The sequence below is a fragment of the Gymnoscopelus braueri genome (genome assembly GCF_963280865.1).
Source record: "Gymnoscopelus braueri genome assembly, chromosome: 15".
NCBI classification, from domain to species: domain Eukaryota; kingdom Metazoa; phylum Chordata; class Actinopteri; order Myctophiformes; family Myctophidae; genus Gymnoscopelus; species Gymnoscopelus braueri.
This window is the reverse complement of record NC_137620.1, coordinates 15,511,147-15,531,737: the sequence shown is the minus strand read 5'-3', so window position 1 is coordinate 15,531,737 and position 20,591 is coordinate 15,511,147. Positions and strand designations below refer to the sequence as shown.

Below are 20,591 nucleotides of genomic sequence, written 5' to 3'. Positions count from 1 at the left end.
TGGATTCATGTTAAATGTGTATTTTCAGACATTTTTAAACCCTCAATTCTTTGTAAACAAACCTCTTGTGAGTCATGCAACAATGAGTGTAAAAAGGCCTCATCTACTGTAGGCTATATCAGATGTCAGAATACAAGTTTGCATGAAGTAACATCATATTATGTTCTTAACATTACTCATCACTCAAGATTATCTTATTACCTGATTGTCTGTCTGTCTGTCTGTCTCTCTCTCCTGTTCTGTCACACACACACACACACACACACACACACACACACACACACACACACACACACACACACACACACACACACACACACACACACACACACACACACACACACACACACACACACACACACACACACACACACATTTCTAATTTCATGACACTGAATAGTTTGATATTACATAAACACACACATGCAGACTCAGAGATAAGTACAGAGGATCACGTGTACTTTAATTACCTGAACGGACCACTCTGCACTTCCATTACCAAGCCCATGCTCATCTCCTCATAAACACACCACACACATGCACACAGAAACACACACATGAGGGATCCTTCTTTATTCATACTAGGATACACAAATGCATACAAACAAATTGATTATAGCAGCACCACCACTGACAAAAAAAACCTTGATATGAATGTATGCCTGTCACATGAACACACAAACACGCACGCACGCACACGTACTCGCACACACACACACACAGTTAATTGTTGTTCATTTGGCGCCATACAGTAGATAAGTATCGGCATGCTCTCGATTCCAATTCTAAGCTACTGGAACAAAACGTATTAACAGCATGACTGTCATTCTTGTGTGTGACTGTCAGTGGCGGAAAAAGTACTAATTTTTTTTACGTAAGTAAAAGTATCAATACTGCATTGTAGAAACACTGTTACTGTACAAGTAAAAGTCCGGTAATCAAAATTAACTTGAGTAAAAGTACAAAAGTATTGGCATCAAAATATACTTAAAGTACCGAAAGTAAAAGTACCGGTACTCATTATGCAGAATGTCCCGTTTCACAATCTACAAGCTCACAACACATCGCGATGCAACATGTTATTTTCAAATAGACTAAGTATATATAAAGGCTGAAGTGGTTAATATGTTTTGTAATAATAATAAGTGTGTGTGTGTGTGTGTGTGTGTGTGTGTGTGTGTGTGTGTGTGTGTGTGTGTGTGTGTGTGTGTGTGTGTGTGTGTGTGTGTGTGTGTGTGTAGTGATAATTGTAGTGGTGAAAAATAGTGGTGTAAAAATACAATATTTGACTTTTTGAAGTAAAAGTATTGAAAATTGCAAATAACCCAGTAAAGTAAAAATACCTCAAAACTGTACTCAAGTACAGTACTTGAGTAAATGTCCTTAGTTACTTTACACCACTGACACTCACACAGAGTTAATTGTTGCTCATTTGGCGCCACATATAATCATCGGCTTGCTCTCAATTCCAGTTCTAAGCTACTGGAACAAAACATATTAACAGCATGTACTGCCGTTCTTGAGTGTGACTGTGCACGCATGCGTAAGCTACAGTACAGCATGTACTGTATGCATGTTTGCATGCTTTCAAAGGTGTGATTCTGTGCATGTGTGCGTGTGTCATTTTGAATGCTTGTGAAAACAAGTAAAACTGGAACAAAGAGCGAGAAAGGGAGCTAGGAACAGAGTGAGTGGAAGAAGACAAAGTAGGAGAGAGAGTGTGAAAGAGAGAGAGAGAGAAATGGAGAGAGAGAAGGTATACGCAGAGGGTGGGAAACAGAATGGGAGGCCAGAAAGAGAAGAGAGAGGCAGAGAAGGAAGGAATAGAGAAGGATGGAGAGAACATCAAAAGAGCAATGTTTAGTGAACAGATTCTGACTGAATGACGCTCATTCAAAACAAACACTGTAGTGTGTTCTTCACAATTCACTTACTGACCCACCCGCACACATACACACACACACACACACACACACACACACACACACACACACACACACGACACACACACACACCTCCCTCCGGACTGATCCATCACAGAGTTTGTTTTGACGGCCTGCTGACACGCAGCAGCAGTTTATCTCCTCCTCTGTTATGGACTACTAAACACTGTGTGTGTGTGTGTGTGTGTGTGTGTGTGTGTGTGTGTGTGTGTGTGTGTGTGTGTGTGTGTGTGTGTGTGTGTGTGTGTGTGTGTGTGTGTGTGTGTGTGTTAGCATGTTTGTCGTGGCCTACAGAACACGCCCAGAATGTGAAGCGGACGAAATGCTTTACTGCCAAGGGGAATGAAATAAAACACATTTCACTATAGCAGTTAAGGATGTATCTGTCATTTCTACTGCATGTTCACCTGAATGTTAATGCATGCAGTGGCTGTAAGTGAAAATGTGTGTGTGTGTGTGTGTGTGTGTGTGTGTGTGTGTGTGTGTGTGTGTGTGTTAGAAGGTTTGTCGTGGCCCATACGGAACGCACCCAGAATGTGAAGAGGACAGATCGAGCGGTGTACATGCTTTACTGTCAACTGGGGAAAGAAAGAAAACACATTTCACTATAGCGGTTAAGGGTATACGGTATCTGTCATTTCTACTTGCAATGCATATGCACCTGAATGTTAATGTGTGCAGTGACTGTAAGTGAAAATGCGTGTGCATGCGTGCATGCGTGCGTGTGTGTGTGTGTGTGTGTGTGTGTACACTACACAAGCGTGTGTGTGCATTTTCATGTGAGATGGCTAGTGTCAAAATTCATGAGCATGAGTCTTCAAGTGCATGCCTGCCTGCCTAGTTATTAAATGGGGATGTTTGTTTGTTTGTTTGTCACGTGTACTGGTGTGGTGTACTGTAGACCCAAAAGCAGGACAGCCAGACAGGTAGTGATCAAAAACACATGGTTGGGTGTTTTAATACAGGTGAACAGAACAGCTATCACAAATACAAACTAACGTGAAGTGACACCAAATAATGACCCGACATGGACTAACTGGGGAACAGGACTAATATACACATGAGGGCTGATTGCACATGAGCAACAGCTGGGGAAGACATGAACATAGAACGAGAGCTGCATAGAACCATGAAAACTAGAACATGTACTTAAGACAGAAATACAACACCTAAACAAGACAGGCAAAGTCTGTGACTGTGTGACACGGTTTTCCAGTTCAGATAAAAATACAAAATAAAATACAGCAGAGTAAAAACCTGGCAGGCTGCGTAAGCCAGACCTTATAGTACACCACTGTGTAAGCAACAGCTGCAACTAATCAAACTGTTAAAAGCTGTGAACCAAAATCAGACACACTCATTATAACTTGTATTTTTATTTTTTTTCTCTCGTCATACCAGTAACCTGAAAGCTGATTGTATGACATTCTGTATAGTAGTGTGTATATCTGCCTGCCTCTTATATTTCATCATGATTTGTGTGCATGGGGTTCTCATCTTAAACAAGCGTAATGCTTAATGAGGGTTTCCAGTTTAGTAGACCTTGTATTGTGAATTTGTACTTCCATGTACTGTTATGTACTGTCATGTACTATTCTCATGTCTTTCTAAATAAACTACATCAATCAATCAATCAATCAATCAATCAATCAATCAATCAATCAACCCAATCGAAAAAATAAGAATTAAACAACCTAACCCTAACCCTAACCCTAAACCCGAATTAAAGTAACAAAAAAACAAAAATAAAGTACCCAAATCCACGAAATTAACCGCAAAAAAAAAAGAATTAAATAACACAAACCTAACCTAACCCTAACCCTAACAATATAAAGTACCCAAATCCGCGAAATTAACCGTCTAGTTATTGTCTAATATAATCCACAAAATACATTAGTATAAACCCATTTTGTTTGAATATTTTATTAGGCAGAAATAGTTTTTTGTGATAATAAATTGGTAAAATCAGGCAAAAATATGAATTAAATAACATAACCCTAACCTAACTCCTAATCCTAACCCTAAAACCAAAATAAAGAAACCAAAAACTGGAAAAAAAACGAACCCAATCCGCCCAGAACCGTGGAAAAAACGAACCCAATCCGCCCAGAACCGCAAAAAAAATCGCGCGCGCACGGTCACACATGCACGTGACAAGTAGAGTTCCCAAAGCGAATCCAGTCCATTTCCACCACTGCGTGCACCTGCATCGCTTCATAGCAAACAAACTATACAATCAGCCTAGGGTTTCATTCAGGGGAAGGTTATGCCAATAGCTCTATATTTTGATAGCAATCATTGCTAGAATGTTTGTTCAGTAACGGGGGTTCCCCAATCTCTAGAGAGGATACGGGGTAAACAAGTGAAATTATAATTGATAAAACGAAAGAAAAAAAACATGATCTGACAAAATTGGAACTGAAACACTAGAAAATGTAAGCTGATAAATGATGTTTGTGTAGTTCTCTCTCCTGATTGGATCAAATTGGTATCCTGACCTGAAAATGTATGTTCTGTTTACTAAAGACGGGGAGGAGGGGGAGTCCTGTTACTGAACAAACACTCTATAGCAATGATTACTATCATAATGAAGAGCTTTAACTTTTTAACCAAAACATAATTTTTTTTAACAGAAATAAAAATCACTCACACCACCTTTACATAGTTAATTTTCAGGTGTTATGTTACGTTTATTTTATTTGACACGGACATCACAATCACATTGGACGAACCAGATGCATTGTTTAAAGTGTATATCGCAAGAGTGCTAATTTTCAACACCTGTCCACAGGAGGCTTTTCTAAATAGAATAACACTCGTCTAAAACCCAATCAAGTGCAAACAATAATAGTAACAATGAACATAATCATATCAGACCCAATGCATATAATAAGTTGTGAAAAAAAAGTAGACATTAATCATTCCAATAACCAGTCAGAAACTAATCATGTGAGCACAATTGGTTTGATTTCAACCATAATTTGAGTCCTCTGTTAACACTCGCATGACGGCGCTTTGACCATCTCTCCATACGAGGGTGTATAAGGGTGTGGTGTTGAGGCAATAGATGTTGCACAGTCATTGTTTTGAGTGTATGCATGCATGCCTGTGTGTGTGTGTGTGTGTGTGTGTGTGTGTGTGTGTGTGTGTGTGTGTGTGTGTGTGTGTGTGTGTGTGTGTGTGTGTGTGTGTGTGTGTGCGTGTGCGTGTGTGTGTGTGTGTGTATCCATGCATGCGTGTGGGAGATATAAACAGTCTTGGAAGAAGTACTCACATTTTCTTTACTTAATAAAAGTATCAATACCACAATGCAGAAATACTCTGTTACAACTACTAGTTACAGTAGGTATTCAGAACTTGCTTGAGTAAAAGTACAAGTATTTGCATCAAAATGTATCAATGTATCAAAGTACTCATTATGCAGAAATCTTCCATTTCATGTTTTCAAAATGTATAAAATAATTTGAAAATAGTAGATCTACAAGCTCACAACTACAAGCTTGTAGATCGGCTATTTTCAAATAGCCGAAATCTAGGGCTGAAGTGGTTAATGTATGTTTTGTAATCATATTTAAAATCTACAAAGTAACTAGTAACTAAAGTTGTCCAATAATAGTGGAGTAAAAGTACTATATTTGCCTCTGAGATGTAATGGAGTAGAAGTAAAAGTGTTGAAAATTGGAAATACTCCAGTAGAGTAAAAAAATACCTCAAAATTGTACTTAAGTACAGTACAGTACTTGAGTACATGTAATAAAAAGTATACATACTTTTCCATTGTGTTTTTAGTAGGGTACAGAATACTGCAAGGTGTCATACTAGGGCAGGTAGGGACAATCTGACAGGTGGGCACAACCATAGAGTTATAATATATCTAGAGGGTGGACTGCCCCGCCCCCAGCTATTCATTTCAATGAAAGTTGCTCAGTGGCGTTAGAAGCACCCGGAAGTCTGCCGGAAGTACCAATATCGGAACCAATAGAGCAGGCCATAGAGTAATGAACAGGCGCACTAGGGTTTCAAAAGGTAGACACACGTGCAGTAGCATTTTAAATGCAGAAGTGTTGCTATCCCAGATTTGACCACCAGGCGACGGCCGCTTCACCGTTCTACCTTTATAATGACATGCCCAAAGGAACATCCGGTTGAAAGTGATTAAACTGCTGTAACACTGCTTGAGTTTGCATTTTATCGTTTCGACCATAATCAGGAGCCAGCTTTTATTTATACTGAATACATGCAAAGCAGAAAGTGCCTTTCATGAAAATAAAAAGCTATTGAGGCATTCAACTTCAAGTTTAATGGAAAATGAATAACTCAAGGCAAGGTTCTAACTTTCTCCTTTCATCTCCCTCTCTCTCTCTCATCCATCTTTTATTAAAAAGTAGACGTGGCATAGCCTAAAGCTTTCGCCTTTATTGGTGAACTATGCAGTGACTCAGCCTGGTGGTAAGAATTGTCTGGGCACATGGAGACAGACTGGGTGGTGCCTGCAGACAGCAGGCATAAATGTAACTTTGAAAAGTTAATCTATGTAAGGAAAAATGGTTTACTCTGTCGCTACCAGTGAATTCTTTTTTCCAAAGGAAAAGCGACTGAACTGCGGGTATTTAGCGACGTGGATTTCCACTGGCCAGGTTTCTGGGGATATTTTCCTCTTGACACACATTCCGAGTTATATATTAGATTTTTTTCTGCCTCTAAGCCAAATGAAGGGTAGGCTACCTGTGTGGGATTGAAATGTTGTGCAAGCAAAGCTAATCGATAAAAGACCCCTCTGCGTGGGGGAGAAGGTGTTAGAAGTGTGAATCCAAAAGCCAATGAAATCGCAGGAAAAAAAAGGTCAATTTGATCTCAAGTCAGCTTGTGTGGTAGGTCGACTTAATGCCGTCACGCGAGTGCAACATTGTTTTCTCACTCAACAGTAAACAAACACACATGTAGTATAAGTGTATACAGGGTATCTGCACATGTGACAATTTAATGACTCTTACGACCTTTTCAATACCAAATGATCAAATATTACGAAAGAAAGAGGTAAACATTGTGAAAATAGCCGATCTACAAGCTCACAACGCCTCACACTGCGAGGTGTAGTTCGGCTATTCACAATATTTATCTGTGGAACCGAGTCAAACTAAATGTAATGCCTACAATTCCAAGTGCTTGTAAGGGTGAGTAGTCCCCCTGCAAATATGATTATTTTGGGGGGTCGCGGCCTGAAAAGTTTGGGAACCCTTGATCTAGACGCATCCTCGAATGCAGGCAGACATGAATGAAAACCCCCATTCTCTCTTTCTATTAAAAAGGGAACATTCTCATTTGTATGGAAACTTGATGCAAGTGATCATAGAATGCAGACGGAAGACGCAATGTAACCATTTCTTATTTATGCTCGCTAGAATATCAGCATTAGGCTAATGGTTCCATTACTGCATAACAATAACTCACAATTGATTACTTTTTAATTACTGAATGTGAGTACAAAACACCTGCTAGATTGTACTTTATGGCTATGATAACAAATCATTCGTAGCAGACAGAAAGATGAACCGTTAAGTCTTATTAACTCCATCTAATTGATGTTGTGGTTAATATTAGAGTGTGTTATTAAATCCTAATTCATTAAACAGGCCTAGAGAGTCAATACAGCCAGGCAGACAAATTAACTCGAAAATAAACAGGGAACACACGCGCACACAGGTAAACAAACGGGTGTTTATTGCTATTACATGCACTCGCTAAATTAACATTACACACATTTACAACTACACTCATTCCCACACACAGAAACACTCTCTCTCACAAGCAAGCGAGCGAGCGCACGCACACGCACACGCACACGCACACGCACACACACACACACACACACACACACACACACACACACACACACACACACACACACACACACCTATCCCCTCACATACTGTAGTAACTCAGTGAATCGACATTGAACAGGAGGGACTGCAGTAGGCCTGCTGTTTACATGGCACGTGGGCTTGTCAATATATTGATCAGATAAACATATCATCAGCTGAGATTAATAAGCTAATGACTGCAATAGTACACTGAGAATGCATTGAATACTGATGGAGGGATTATCAGGTAGGACACAGAACAGTTCAGACAGCTGATGTCGTCTCAAGAGAAAAGCCTCTTTGTCCAATTGCAGACATTGACGTTTAGAATGTTAAAAGGACCAAACTTGCCTAAAAAGTCATTGTCTACTCACAGCTTTCCATATAATGTACAACAGATTATTTTGCCATTAATTGCTAAATTGTTAGAGGTTGTGGTTGTACATTTTTGTTAAAATTTCGTCCAAGGTCATTAAAGTTCTACCAAACTTAACTGAATAATTGAGTCATCCATCCATTAATTCATCCAGCCATCCATCCCGAGGCGATCCGACCGAGGCCAGAATGGAGATATAATCCCCCCCATATGGTCCAGGTCTTCCCCTCTGAGTGAGCTCTGACTCACATTGCATGACCATATAGGTGATTGTAGGAACAAAGAGAGATTAGGGCAAAACGATGGACAGGCTCTGACCAAGTCCGCTGCGACTTTGTAGCTATATTGGTGACACCAAGTCGTTGTGCCATACAGTAGGCTATATGTTTTTTGAATTAATTCCAAAAACAAAATGTTATCTTTAGAAGTGGGTGAGCGCCACTGCCCCTCCACTACACCCCTGGGGGAGTGCAGAGTTCTAGTGCAGTAATAAAGTGTCATGAGCTCCTTAAGATATGATGCTACCTGACCATTAAGGGCTTTGTAGGTGAAGAGAGAAAGATTTCAAATGATATTCAGGATCTTACAGGGAGCCAGTACAGAGAAGCTAATATAATGTTCTCCTTGTTATTGTCAGTACACGTGCCGCAGCATTCTGGACCAGTTGTGGAGAGTCTTTAGAGACTCACCTGATAATGAGGAATTGCAATAATCCAGCCTGGAGGTAACAACAGTGTGGACTAGTTGTTCTGCATCTTTTGGGACAGGGTGTACCTGAGATTATTGTCAGTCTACGAATACATGCTCTGTACCGTGCAGTTAAGTACATTCTTTAGACCAGTGGTTCTCAACATGTGCGTCGTGATTATTATTATTATTATTTTTATTTTTTAAATAAATGCAATGATAAAAGACCATTCCTGCATCAAAAGTTATCAACAAACTATACTATAAAAACTGGTGAAACATTGGCCAAATTGTCAAATATAATATAAGAAAGAGGCAGAGAAAATAGCCGATCTACAAGCTCACAACGACTCGCAAAGCTTGTAGATTGGATATTTTGACAATATTTATCTGTCGAAACAAGTCAAATTAAATTTAATGCCTCAACTCTTACGTCCCCTGTTCAAATATGATTATTTTGGGGGGTCACAGCCTGAAAAGGTTGATAACCACTGGTTTAGACAGAAAGAAAATGATTGAATGATAGAGAGACTCAACCAAACAAGTTGGACCTGTGGTGCTTGACATCAATTAAACACGTTTACAAAGTAACCAATCACATGTAATACATTTGACATGATAGAAAAGCTTATGTAAAAAATAAAGCAGGTAGATCTCGATGACATCAAGTGCATTCCTGCCACGAGCGTGGGTGAGTGAGTGTGTGACCTTGCGTGTTGTGAATGTATGGGGAGAGAGAGACGACAAATAACTTGTCTATCATGCCAGCTCTCCAACCAATCACACACACACACACACACACACACACACACACACACACACACACACACACACACACACACACACACACACACACACACACACGAATAGATAGAAATAGAGAGAAAGACAAAGAGAGATGAATAGATAGAAATAGAGAGAAAGACAGAGAGAGATGAACAGATAGATATAGAGAGAAAATGACTCAAGGAAATAAAGAGAGGGATGACACATTTCCATTTGGAAAGATCAAGGATTTTTAAGTACAGAACGAAATGTGTTACCCAGGTCCGGGTCATTGCAGAATAAATTAAAAATAATACACCTATATAAACTAGGGATATTCACAAATATCTCAAAACAAAATCAAATGTTGTCAAATTAATGTCAAGGGCAATGTGTCACCCATTTCTGTGAATGTGAGTAACGTGGGATTCTGAAGACTTGAGCTACCTCCTATATAGTGGCTAGTCTCATGTGCATGTTACCCTGTCATTTGCTGTTCTCTGTTCTGTGCTGTTTTGGATATGAGATACTTGCTATGGCAATGTTAACGTATGTTTTCTCAAGCCAATAAAGCCCTTTGAATTGAATTGAATTGAATACTCATAATCCAGTAATGACTGTCATTGTATAAGAGCTTTACAGGCCCACGTTTAACAAAGAAAACGCAAACACCCCTTTAAGGGGTGTTTGCGTGTTGAAGGATATAGGTAATACCTATGGCCTTCAACCTACCTTCAGACTAAGTATAAAATAGGGCATTCATTTATGGGGAAAAAAACATGAAAGGATGAAATAATGGAGAACATTTTTATGACAGAGACAATATGGAATCACACATTTCCAGGTGTGATTACAATTACTTACCACACCCCAACCACAACCGCAACTACCTACTGTACATGCTCATAAACAAGTGCAAGTTCATAAATCACCACCACCAATCTCAGTTAACCTGTTCACACCAAGTCACAGCAATCTATTATTGGCTGAGTACAGAGTTTACGACAAATTTGAATGACATGACTTTTGTTTATTTAGTGTTCTATAACTGTATTATGGAATAAATGCAATGTATCACATGCAGCCGACGTAGAATACAAGCAAACATGTCTCTTAATATAAATAAATAAATAAATAAATAAATAAATTAAGTAAGTAAGTAAGTCAACAAATAAACAAATAAATAAATAATGAATACATAAAAAAACACACACAGTTTCAGTGTTGTCTGAGAAAACAGGACAGGCGGGTCCTGATAAGTGAGCTTGTCACAGATGTCACTGATAGCAATAATGAGAGATACGTCATCTTTCTCATACCAGGGTGTGTTCAAACTTTGTGTCTCAAATAACTGAATACGTGAGGGGATGTACCCACACTAACTGCAGTGTCATGCTTCTCTCTCTCTCCCTTTTTGGCCTTCTGCCCATCAAATCATTATTATATCTCGAGGTGATGTGGGGCCCCTTATACCTAAACTTTTTAGGCTTTTTTTTTACTAATTTGAAAAACATTTGAAAATAGCGAAAATAGACGATCTACAACGGCACATTGTTGTGAGCTTTTTGAACTATTTTTAAATGTTTTTTCAAAAAGTTTAGGCATAAGGGGTAAGACTAGGGGTAAGATATGGCCCTATGGTCTTGATGCCCTATACCCACACGGCCCCAGATGATTGTACCGTTTCCTCTGTGCTTCTTTCATGTCTTTTGCTGAGATTCTGAATCATTCATTATCCCCCTCCAATACCCGTCTTCAAATTAATCCAGTTAATCGATTTGTACTGATCGCCTGGCTTTGTACACAACTTTTGTCCAACCACTCCCATGGCTTTCGGTCGAATTTGTTTTCAAGGCATTGGTCCGGTTGTATTTTTACAGCTAAGTCCAACGTGAAGTCATGCAAAGCTCTCTAACATGCATCACACCCCTCCCCAGGGTGTGAGAGGAAAATATGCTTTTGTTTAGCATGACAATAAGTCCAATCAATCCAATAGTGGTCTTTCTAGAACTGTCATTTCAATATGTTATGAAGAGTCATGCCTCACGATGGCTGTACAACTTGTCAGACATGAAGATTACCATGCCTGACTACATTGTCGTACACACACACACACACACACACACACACACACACACCCACACACACACACACACACACACACACACACACACAGCATGATACATTTTGTTCTCAACGAGTCAAGCTCAAGAACACATAGATACAAAAAACACATCCGCACAACCACGTAACACAGTGTAATGTATTTTCTTCTTTTTCATCACCCATGTTTTATGGATTTACTTTCAGATATTGTATTTTACCTTTATTTGACCAGTTAGTCACTTGAGATCGAAGATCTTTTTTTGTGTCAGATCTGGCCAAAATATTTTCACCCTATATTATTTCCATTGTCTTTTTTTGTTGCGTTTTGTTTACAAATACTTTATGATGAATGTTCAAGGTCAAGATCAAGGTAAACATTGTTATCCCCGAGGGGCAATTTGTTCCACAGCCTGCAGTACATACCATGAACAATCAACACACGCCAATCAACACACACATACACGCAAGAAACATGTAATTACATAGTGTTGTTTAAAAGGCCAATAGCAGCAGGGACAAAGGATCTCTTAAATGTATTGTTCCTGCATCTTCAATGCCAACTTTGTTACAATACACGTTTCACAGGAGTTAAAGTGTGGGTGAATCATTTATTTAGTTATGACATTTGATGTCGATGTTTTGCAGTGTCTAATACTGGTCATCAAAGTCAGACAACATGACACAATATCAAATGTACATAAGATGCATAGTGAAATGAACCACTTAAACCCTATACTTAGTTGACCAAGGGTCCTATTTTCCTAATCTCTTTGATGAAAATAGATTATCTACAAGCTCACAGATGTTATGTGGGCTATTTTTGCCCAATGTTCACCCCATAATAGGGACGCTAGGGTTCATGTGGTTCAAAATTAAATGAAAAACAAACAAACAGGCAGAATAGAGAATAGACAGTATCTTGTGCAAAAGAGAAAACTATTAGAAGCAGATACAGCAGATAGGGAATGACATGTACGGTATGTGATTATATATATAGCCCAGCATATCGAGCAGTGGAGTGCACAAAGTGATAATGCCTGCGTGACGGCCATACAGTATGTCGCCAAGACTGACATGGCGACGGGGCAAAGTGCCTGTTCATCAGCCTATAATATCAATGACAGGATCATCTGTGAACTCGATATGTCTGTTCTCACGATGACACTGACTTATTTGTGTACAAAACAAATGAAACCAGTTCCGCCGGTCGGGAAAAGGACATCAGATAATGCCATTGTCTTTCACCGTTTGAGATCTGTTAGTAGTGGAACTCTCTACCATGATCAAAAGTATTGGACTTTTCATTTAATATTTAAGCAATTCACCATGTTCTTCTGACATCTAGAGCAGGGCTAGGCAATCTTATAGGCACTGGTGCCAACATTGGCACAGGGGAGGGTGATCAGGGGCACACAGGATTTTTGGTTTAAAATATACATATATTTTTTTAAATGTGTCAATTACATTAAGTTCCCTCACTTCATACAAATGACATCCTGCAAATAATTCTACATTCATTCAAACTATGAACTCTGACTGAGGAGGGAGTCTGGGAGATAGATGGGTTATTGTTCAAATTATCTAATGGTCTAATGATCATTGTCCTGATGTGAAAGAAAATATTTCCAAATAAGGGGAAAAAAAATGTCTTGAACATGGATGTTGATGGATTGAGGGAGTGGCCAAATGTCCGAGAATAGCTGCATAGAGGCAAAGGATGAAAGGTGCAACTGTGTGGGCGGAGTTAAGCAGAAAGAGATATATGTAAGGGTGATGCCAACCTGCAGCCAACACATGGCAAACATGGCCCTTCATAGGCCACTATATGGGCTATGCCTGTTGGTCATCCTGCTGTTCAAAGGTAAAGCTGTTTTATTTAATTTTTTTATCATTTTGTTTCGTCTGTCCTCTCTTGTGTGTATTAATCAGTATAAACTACTGATTCTGCTGTAAAGTATGTGTAAAAACCATTAGTGTCTTCAGTTTGAACTTTTATATTTTAAATGCTTATTGGGTTGGTTGTTTGCGTTTGGACTGATTTGTGTGTGTGTGTGTGTGTGTGTGTGTGTGTGTGTGTGTGTGTGTGTGTGTGTGTGTGTGTGTGTGTGTGTGTGTGTGTGTGTGTGTGTGTGTGTGTGTGTGTGTGTGTGTGCGCGCGTATACTGTATGTACAGTAGAATGTGTATATTGTATGTATGTGTTATGCCTGCCTTATTTGTGTACTTAGCCATTGGCTAAAGAGGTCCTAATAAAACTGAAACTCAGATGTATTGTACCAATGATCAATGGCACCACATTACTGTGAGCTGCATTGAAATAGCAGAATATACATTTTTCTATTAGCCTGTGTTTTTGGTGCATTGTTTGTCTTGGGCCCTGAACCCAAACAGAAGAGCAAGGCAGATAAAGGAGATTCACAAGAGTTTAGGTTTCCGGTTGATTACAGGTGCAATAACATTTCACAGTGATAATTGAAGTGGACTTAATATTCAAATGCATTTGGTCTCATTTAAGAGTTGATAGATGCCTTCTGTGTCTCTTTTTTAAGTCAACTGTGACCAGAACCTTCTGTAACCCATTTTCTTTTCCAAAATAACTAAAGTTTCTTTGCTTTGTGAAGACACACTCAGTCAGAGTCACTCAGGCGTGAATGCAAATGCATCCTTAAAGTGCATGCATGACTCACACATACATGCACATACTGTATGCTGCATGGAAATGCCACATATTATCAAACTGGGCTGTGTACTGATCATTACAAATGTCTTTCTTTGCTTTGAATTTCAGGCTGTTACTCAGAACCGTCGGCGTCTGGTAAGTATCCAGGTTTATCTGCACTGTTTGTCTTTAAGTTCATTAAATCTCACTTCCTGCAGCCGAATTAATGTATGTAAAATAATTGCTTATTTCCCTAAATAGCAGCTAGTAGACTGTGAGGAATTGGGCAATAGCATTGCATTGCTCTCTGTCAGGCAGAAACCATATCTCCATATTTCATCTTTTTGTGTGTTTTTTTTATTCATAAATGAATGCCATATTGTATACTTTATCGCATGACAGTGTTGTGCAAAAGTAGAGGAAAACAGCCGATCTAAAAAACAACGCTTCCCAAAGGCAACCATTCCCTCTGTGGATGAACTACAAGTAGAGATTGACATTAAATCCCCTTGAAATGAGGCGTCATGCACTGCTGCCGATTTTCCTTTTTTCTCCTCTGTAAATATAGCCAAAACCGTTTTTAGCCATTCTTTTGCCAAAAAATACTTTTCAGGAAATGGAAAGATAACCTGTGTTCCAATGGATCTAGTGTAGTTAATATTTAGTCACAAGCTCTTGTTAATACTTTACATTGGTTAAATATTTATAAAAACCTAATGACAGACTTAAAGACTTTCAACCTGGCAATCCTATTTGGGGCGTGTTATAGGCGAGGAATAGGTAAATGTTTTCAAAACTAGCGGACATAGCAGATTGACAAAGCTCATAACGCATCGCACCTCTATGCGTGCTCTACACTCTCACACGACAAAGTCTGAATTAGGGCATTCATTTATGAAAAATCATGAAATATGGAGATAATGTTTCTCCCTAAACAGCAATGATATGCACTCATGGTAAACATACAAGAATAGATGTAGTATTAACCACTTAAACCCCATTATGGTTGAGTGGAGTTCCTCAGGGCTCTATACTAGCGTATTTTCTGTTGTCTGTTATTGTGGGGAAAGCTTTCGCTGAAAATAGCCGATCGACAAGCTCACAATGCGTCGCGCAGCTACACATTGTGAGCTTGTCGATCTATTTTCACTATTATTTTCGTTATTATGATCGCTATTTACAGTAAAAGCTTTCCCCACAATACGGCTGCTGATTAATAATTCAAGCTATAACGTATAATATTTATGCAGAAATGTACTGTAAAAAAACTGTTTGAGAACCACCGGTGTTGTAATCGTATATAGCAAACGTGAAGTCCACATAATCAGCTCTGACGGTGTGATAAACCGGTTTCCGGAAACAATTCCAAATGTGATGGAACCGATTCCGGTTCCTCAATGTTGAATCCGGTTCCTCCGGTTCCCACCGTTCCGGATCCCAACCCCTAATGATGAGTGTGTTGTTTCGTTAGTGTGCGGCCAGGCTCCTATGAACAACAAAATCGTTGGAGGTGAGGACGCACCCGCTGGCAGCTGGCCTTGGCAGGTCAGCATACACGGTGATGGCTATCATTTCTGTGGAGGTTCCCTCATCAACAGTGAATGGGTGCTGTCCGCTGCCCACTGCTTCCCAAGGTGAAACATTTATGTATTAGTGACCATATTAGTGGTGCAACAGTTAATCAAACATAATAATAGATTATTTAGTTTTTTTTATTGATAATTTAATACAATAATTGATTAATATTATTGTGGGCATGTCATCATAGTAAAAAAAAAAAATACATTGTGAACATGTTAGATCAGCTATTTTCATGAAGTATAAATTAACGCTTAAATGGTTAATAGATTTGTTGTTATATAATACAAAAATGATGTATTTTAATTAAATTAATCGAAAATCTATCTATATATTTCTATAGTTGCATCCCTAGTCCATATCACCATATCAGTGTTCATATCTAAAATTTAAGTTGTCTGCATGTGTGCGTCAGTGTGTTTTGCATGGGTTTTGCATGTGTGTGTGTGTGTTCAGAATCCGATCAGAATCCTTCTCAACATTCGTTGTCCCCCCCCCCCCCCTCCCTCCACACACTCTCTTTCAGCTATCAGACCAATGACAGCGTTATGATCTTCTTGGGTCGCCAATCCCAGGAATCAATGAACCCCAATGAGGTGAACAGGACCGTCGTAAAGATCGTCCCCCATCCTCAGTACGAACAGATGGCGCAGATGGACAGTGACATCGTTCTACTGAAGCTCTCCAGCCCTGTCACCTTCACTCCTTACATTAGCCCGGTCTGTCTGGCGGCAATGAACAGCACCTTCTACGATGGAACCATAAGCTGGGTGACTGGATGGGGGACCGAGGCTCAAGGTGGTGAGTATAAGACAGATCTGGAATCAGAGTAAGAACTAAGCAGCATGGTGAGGCGCGTTGTAAGACGGTCAGAGATCACCACCTGGCACCTACCAATATGTCTGTGGACTTCTAAATGCAAGGTAGTTGCTAGAACATCTGTAGTGGTTGGAGTTTTCTTTTTTTGGGGGGTAGGAAATAGGCCCTGACCACACATTTGTGAAGGCAATTACATGCAAACAGTATGGCGTTTCAAAACCCTGTTTGATGGTTATTGACGTATGGCTAACGAGACCATATTGTGCCTAATTTGGAGTGTGTGTGTGGGGGGGGGGGGGGGTCACGTTTCGGCAACAGTGAAATTTGTATTATTTGTGGCAACCCCTATTGGTGTAAGAGAAATCACTTTTGGCTCTGCATTGTTTAAATGCCCCTGAACGAATGAAATTTGCGGCAGATCAGACCGCAAACTTTCGAAGCCAATCTTAATGGAATCTGACAAATCTGACTGATAAATCTTGATAACATGACTCCAGGGAGAATGTGTACTGATTTGTGATACCATCTAGAAGTAGTAGCAATAACTGTTCCTATTTCCATGTTGATGACAGACAGTTGCAAGACACTGACAGTAATGAATAATTTAATAATTCAAGGTCCTTTGTTGTGCAGTGAAAAAATAGCTGGACCTTTAATATTATTCATTCTATCACTAAAGTTGTAGTCATGCAAATGACTCCTTTTTAAATGTCTTCCATTAGTTCCCCTGGCCTCTCCCCAGAACCTTCAGGAAGTTGATGTTCCGATCGTGGGAAACAACCAGTGTGGCTGCTCCTATACTATCACAGACAACATGATGTGTGCTGGTACAAATGAAGGAGGAAAGGACTCGTGTCAGGTGACATATCGTACTCTTTCTCTGTCCATATCCATCTATCAATCTCTCTGTGTCTCTCTGTGTGTGTGGGTGGGTGTGTGTCTGTCTGTCTGTCTGTCTGTCTGCTTTTTTGACAATTAAAGGAGTAGTTCAACCAAAAAAGGACTTATTTGCTATCAATTAGATTTCTTAGTTTTTGTCACATTCCTAAGCCAATAATTTGATGACCAGCTAGAGTCTCCATTGAGTCTATGCCGGTCATCAAATTGTTGGCATAGAAATGAGACAAAAACAAAAAAATCTCCATGAATTGTGAATTGGTGAATTGGTGTATAATTGATAGAAAATAAGTGATTTTTTTGGGTGAACTACTCATTTAAGGGACAAAGAGAAAAAGTTTCTTAAATGTATAAACAACATCATCATCATCTCTCATTTCATCAGGGAGACTCTGGTGGGCCAATGGTGAACAAAATGATGCACAACGGTACAGCCCACTGGGTCCAGTCTGGGGTTGTGAGCTTCGGTCGGGGCTGTGCTCTGCCCAACGTCCCAGGAGTCTATGCTCGCGTGTCTCAGTTCCAGAAGTGGATCATGATGCACATCACCACCGACCAGCCAGGCTTCGTCATGTTCATGTCCCCCGGCACCGACAGTGATGTGGGTTTTCAGTGTCCTACGCAACCACCCATGACCACATATCCCACATGGCCACCCATGACCACGTATCCACCATGGCCACCCATGACCACACATGACCCCACACATCCAACACACCCCGTTAAACCGTGTGAGAGTCTATTTTGTGGTGGCCCGAACACCATCCATTTCTCCTACTTCACTTATGTCTTAACTCTTGCGCTGATGCTCTACAGCATGGCTGGTTTTGCGTAAGGGCTTTTCAAGGCACCAAGTTACATTATGTTAAGTTTACGTTGCCCACAGGAATCTTCTCTTTACATTGCTTCTTTATTGTGTGCGGTTTCTGTTGCTTATTGTGCCCCATTGTGCGATATATGCGATATGTGGCCTACTTATATACAAGGTCAATAAAGCACTCTCCCCCTTCCCTTCACATGCATCCAACAGATTATGCAGCCAAAGTGAGCATACTTAGCTAATACCGGTCATCTGCCATAGTGGGAAGCATAGGGTGTGGGAGGGGGAGAGTAGATTTTAAAGAGTGCAGGCTGATGCCAAAGGTGTTATCAACATATCTTGGAGTGGCTTAGAGAGGGGAGGTTTCAGCCTAATTTATGCTTCTGCAACTAAGTATCGCGTGAAGCGCATACTTTTAGAGCAGTGGTTCTTAACCTGTGTGTCGGGACCAACCAGGGGGGTCCCACATGATTTGGGGGGGGTCCCCAGATGACAGTAAAGTAACAACGTAAGGACTTTTAAGACCTTTTTAATACCAACAACAACAAAAAAAGGTCAAATCGGCCAAAGTGTCAAATAGAGAGAAAAAAAACTAAAACAAAAAATGCTGATCTACAAGCTCACAACACCACGCAATGTGAGGCGTTTTGAGCTTGTGAATCGGCTATGTTCACAATATTTATCTGTAGAACCGAGGGTCCCCGGTTCAAATATGATTATTTTGGGGGGTTGAGGTTAAGAACCACTGTTTTAGAGGGTTTGGTGACAGGTGTCACGTACCTGCAGATTTTTGTACGGTAGCAAACACAGTCGTAACTCGTAAGTGATGCAGAGCATTGATTGGATAGCTGAAACAGGGGCGGACTGGCCATTTGGCGTACCGGCCATATGCCCGTTGGGCCGCTGGGCGCCCCAGCGCCCCGCTGCTACCGTTTTAGGATTATTACGGTCATGTACGGGTCGCGCGGTCCAATTATTAGTTACATTAATGTTTGGGCTGGGATGCTCTCCAGCAGTGGCCTCAGTGCGGCTGCAGAGTTCATGTGCAACCTAGGTGGTGGCCTATGCTTTACACTGTTTTTAACAGTGAGGGCTGAATTTTGGTCCCAGGCCTATGCTTTACACTGTTTTTAACAGTGAGGGCAGAATTTTGGTCCCAGTCCGGCCCTGGGCTGAAAAGGTCGCAAAATGTTGCTATGGCAACAATGCTACTTTACTATAGGCTATACTAGTTTTATGAACACAGATGTTTGACTGCCATCAGTAAGCTACATAGGAGTCTCAGATGTCTCAAACACACATAAAACTTACATAAAACCAACCGCCTTGACAATCCTATATGTGATTATATTAAATATCGCACAATGCAGCTTTAACGTACAAGGGAATTATATTCACTCTAGTCCTGGGTGTCAAATATATGTTGCTTAGATTCTAATTGCTTCAAGTAAAACATCTTAACTTTGTATCTTATTAAGAAACTTTGAATGGTATGCTAAACTATTAAAGTTTTACTTTTATTTAAATGTCCATTTGTAAACTTTGTCTATGTCTTGTATGGATCTATGTGCAGAGAAAGGAAGCCCAAATATCTGTAGGCTAATTACAATATTTCAGCTTTTAAAAAAGGGAGTGGATGTTTAGCTTTACGTGGGGTGCAATCACATGGTTACTGCCTGCAGCTGCTTCAGTTTTTTTTTGCTGTTTTTTTTGTAATGATATTCGAACTGTGGTGCCACTATATATGTATATGAATTGAATACCAAGGCCCTCATTGGAAACAAGTCCGCAAGGACTTTTATGAACGGACCTGTTAGACAAAGTATTTTAAATGTAACTGTGCTGTTTTACATTTTTTTGCCTAATAAAATATTCAATCAATCAATCAATCAATCAGGTTAGAGCCATTAACAAGGTCAAATGTAGGTATGGATTTGGTGTAACTAGGTGAAAGTGGGGAAGTGTGGGTGAATTATTTATTTATGACATTTGATGTTGATGTTTTGCAGTGTCTAATATGTCAGTGACAAAGTCAGATAACATGACACAATATAAAATGTACATAAGATGCATAGTGAAAT

The 20,591-nt window shown here is 39.9% G+C and overlaps 1 protein-coding gene across 2 annotated transcripts in view; it reads left to right on the top strand.

Annotated features, from left to right (window-relative positions):
• Positions 1–20,040, top strand: part of LOC308101286 (serine protease 27-like) — a 44,709-nt gene extending 24,669 nt beyond the window's left edge. The window contains exons 1-6 of one of the 2 annotated variants that reach the window (XM_080450703.1): positions 13,491–13,599; positions 14,526–14,552; positions 15,868–16,030; positions 16,501–16,775; positions 17,516–17,652; positions 18,076–20,040. In XM_080450703.1, the coding sequence (XP_080306829.1) occupies positions 13,512–13,599; positions 14,526–14,552; positions 15,868–16,030; positions 16,501–16,775; positions 17,516–17,652; positions 18,076–18,525 (1,140 nt within the window). In that variant the 5' untranslated portion in view covers positions 13,491–13,511 and the 3' untranslated portion in view covers positions 18,526–20,040. Of the gene's footprint in view, positions 1–13,490; positions 13,600–14,525; positions 14,553–15,867; positions 16,031–16,500; positions 16,776–17,515; positions 17,653–18,075 lie in introns of those variants that run through there. The other variant, XM_080450704.1, reaches the window with a different exon arrangement.
• The last annotated feature ends 551 nt before the right edge of the window (positions 20,041–20,591 follow it).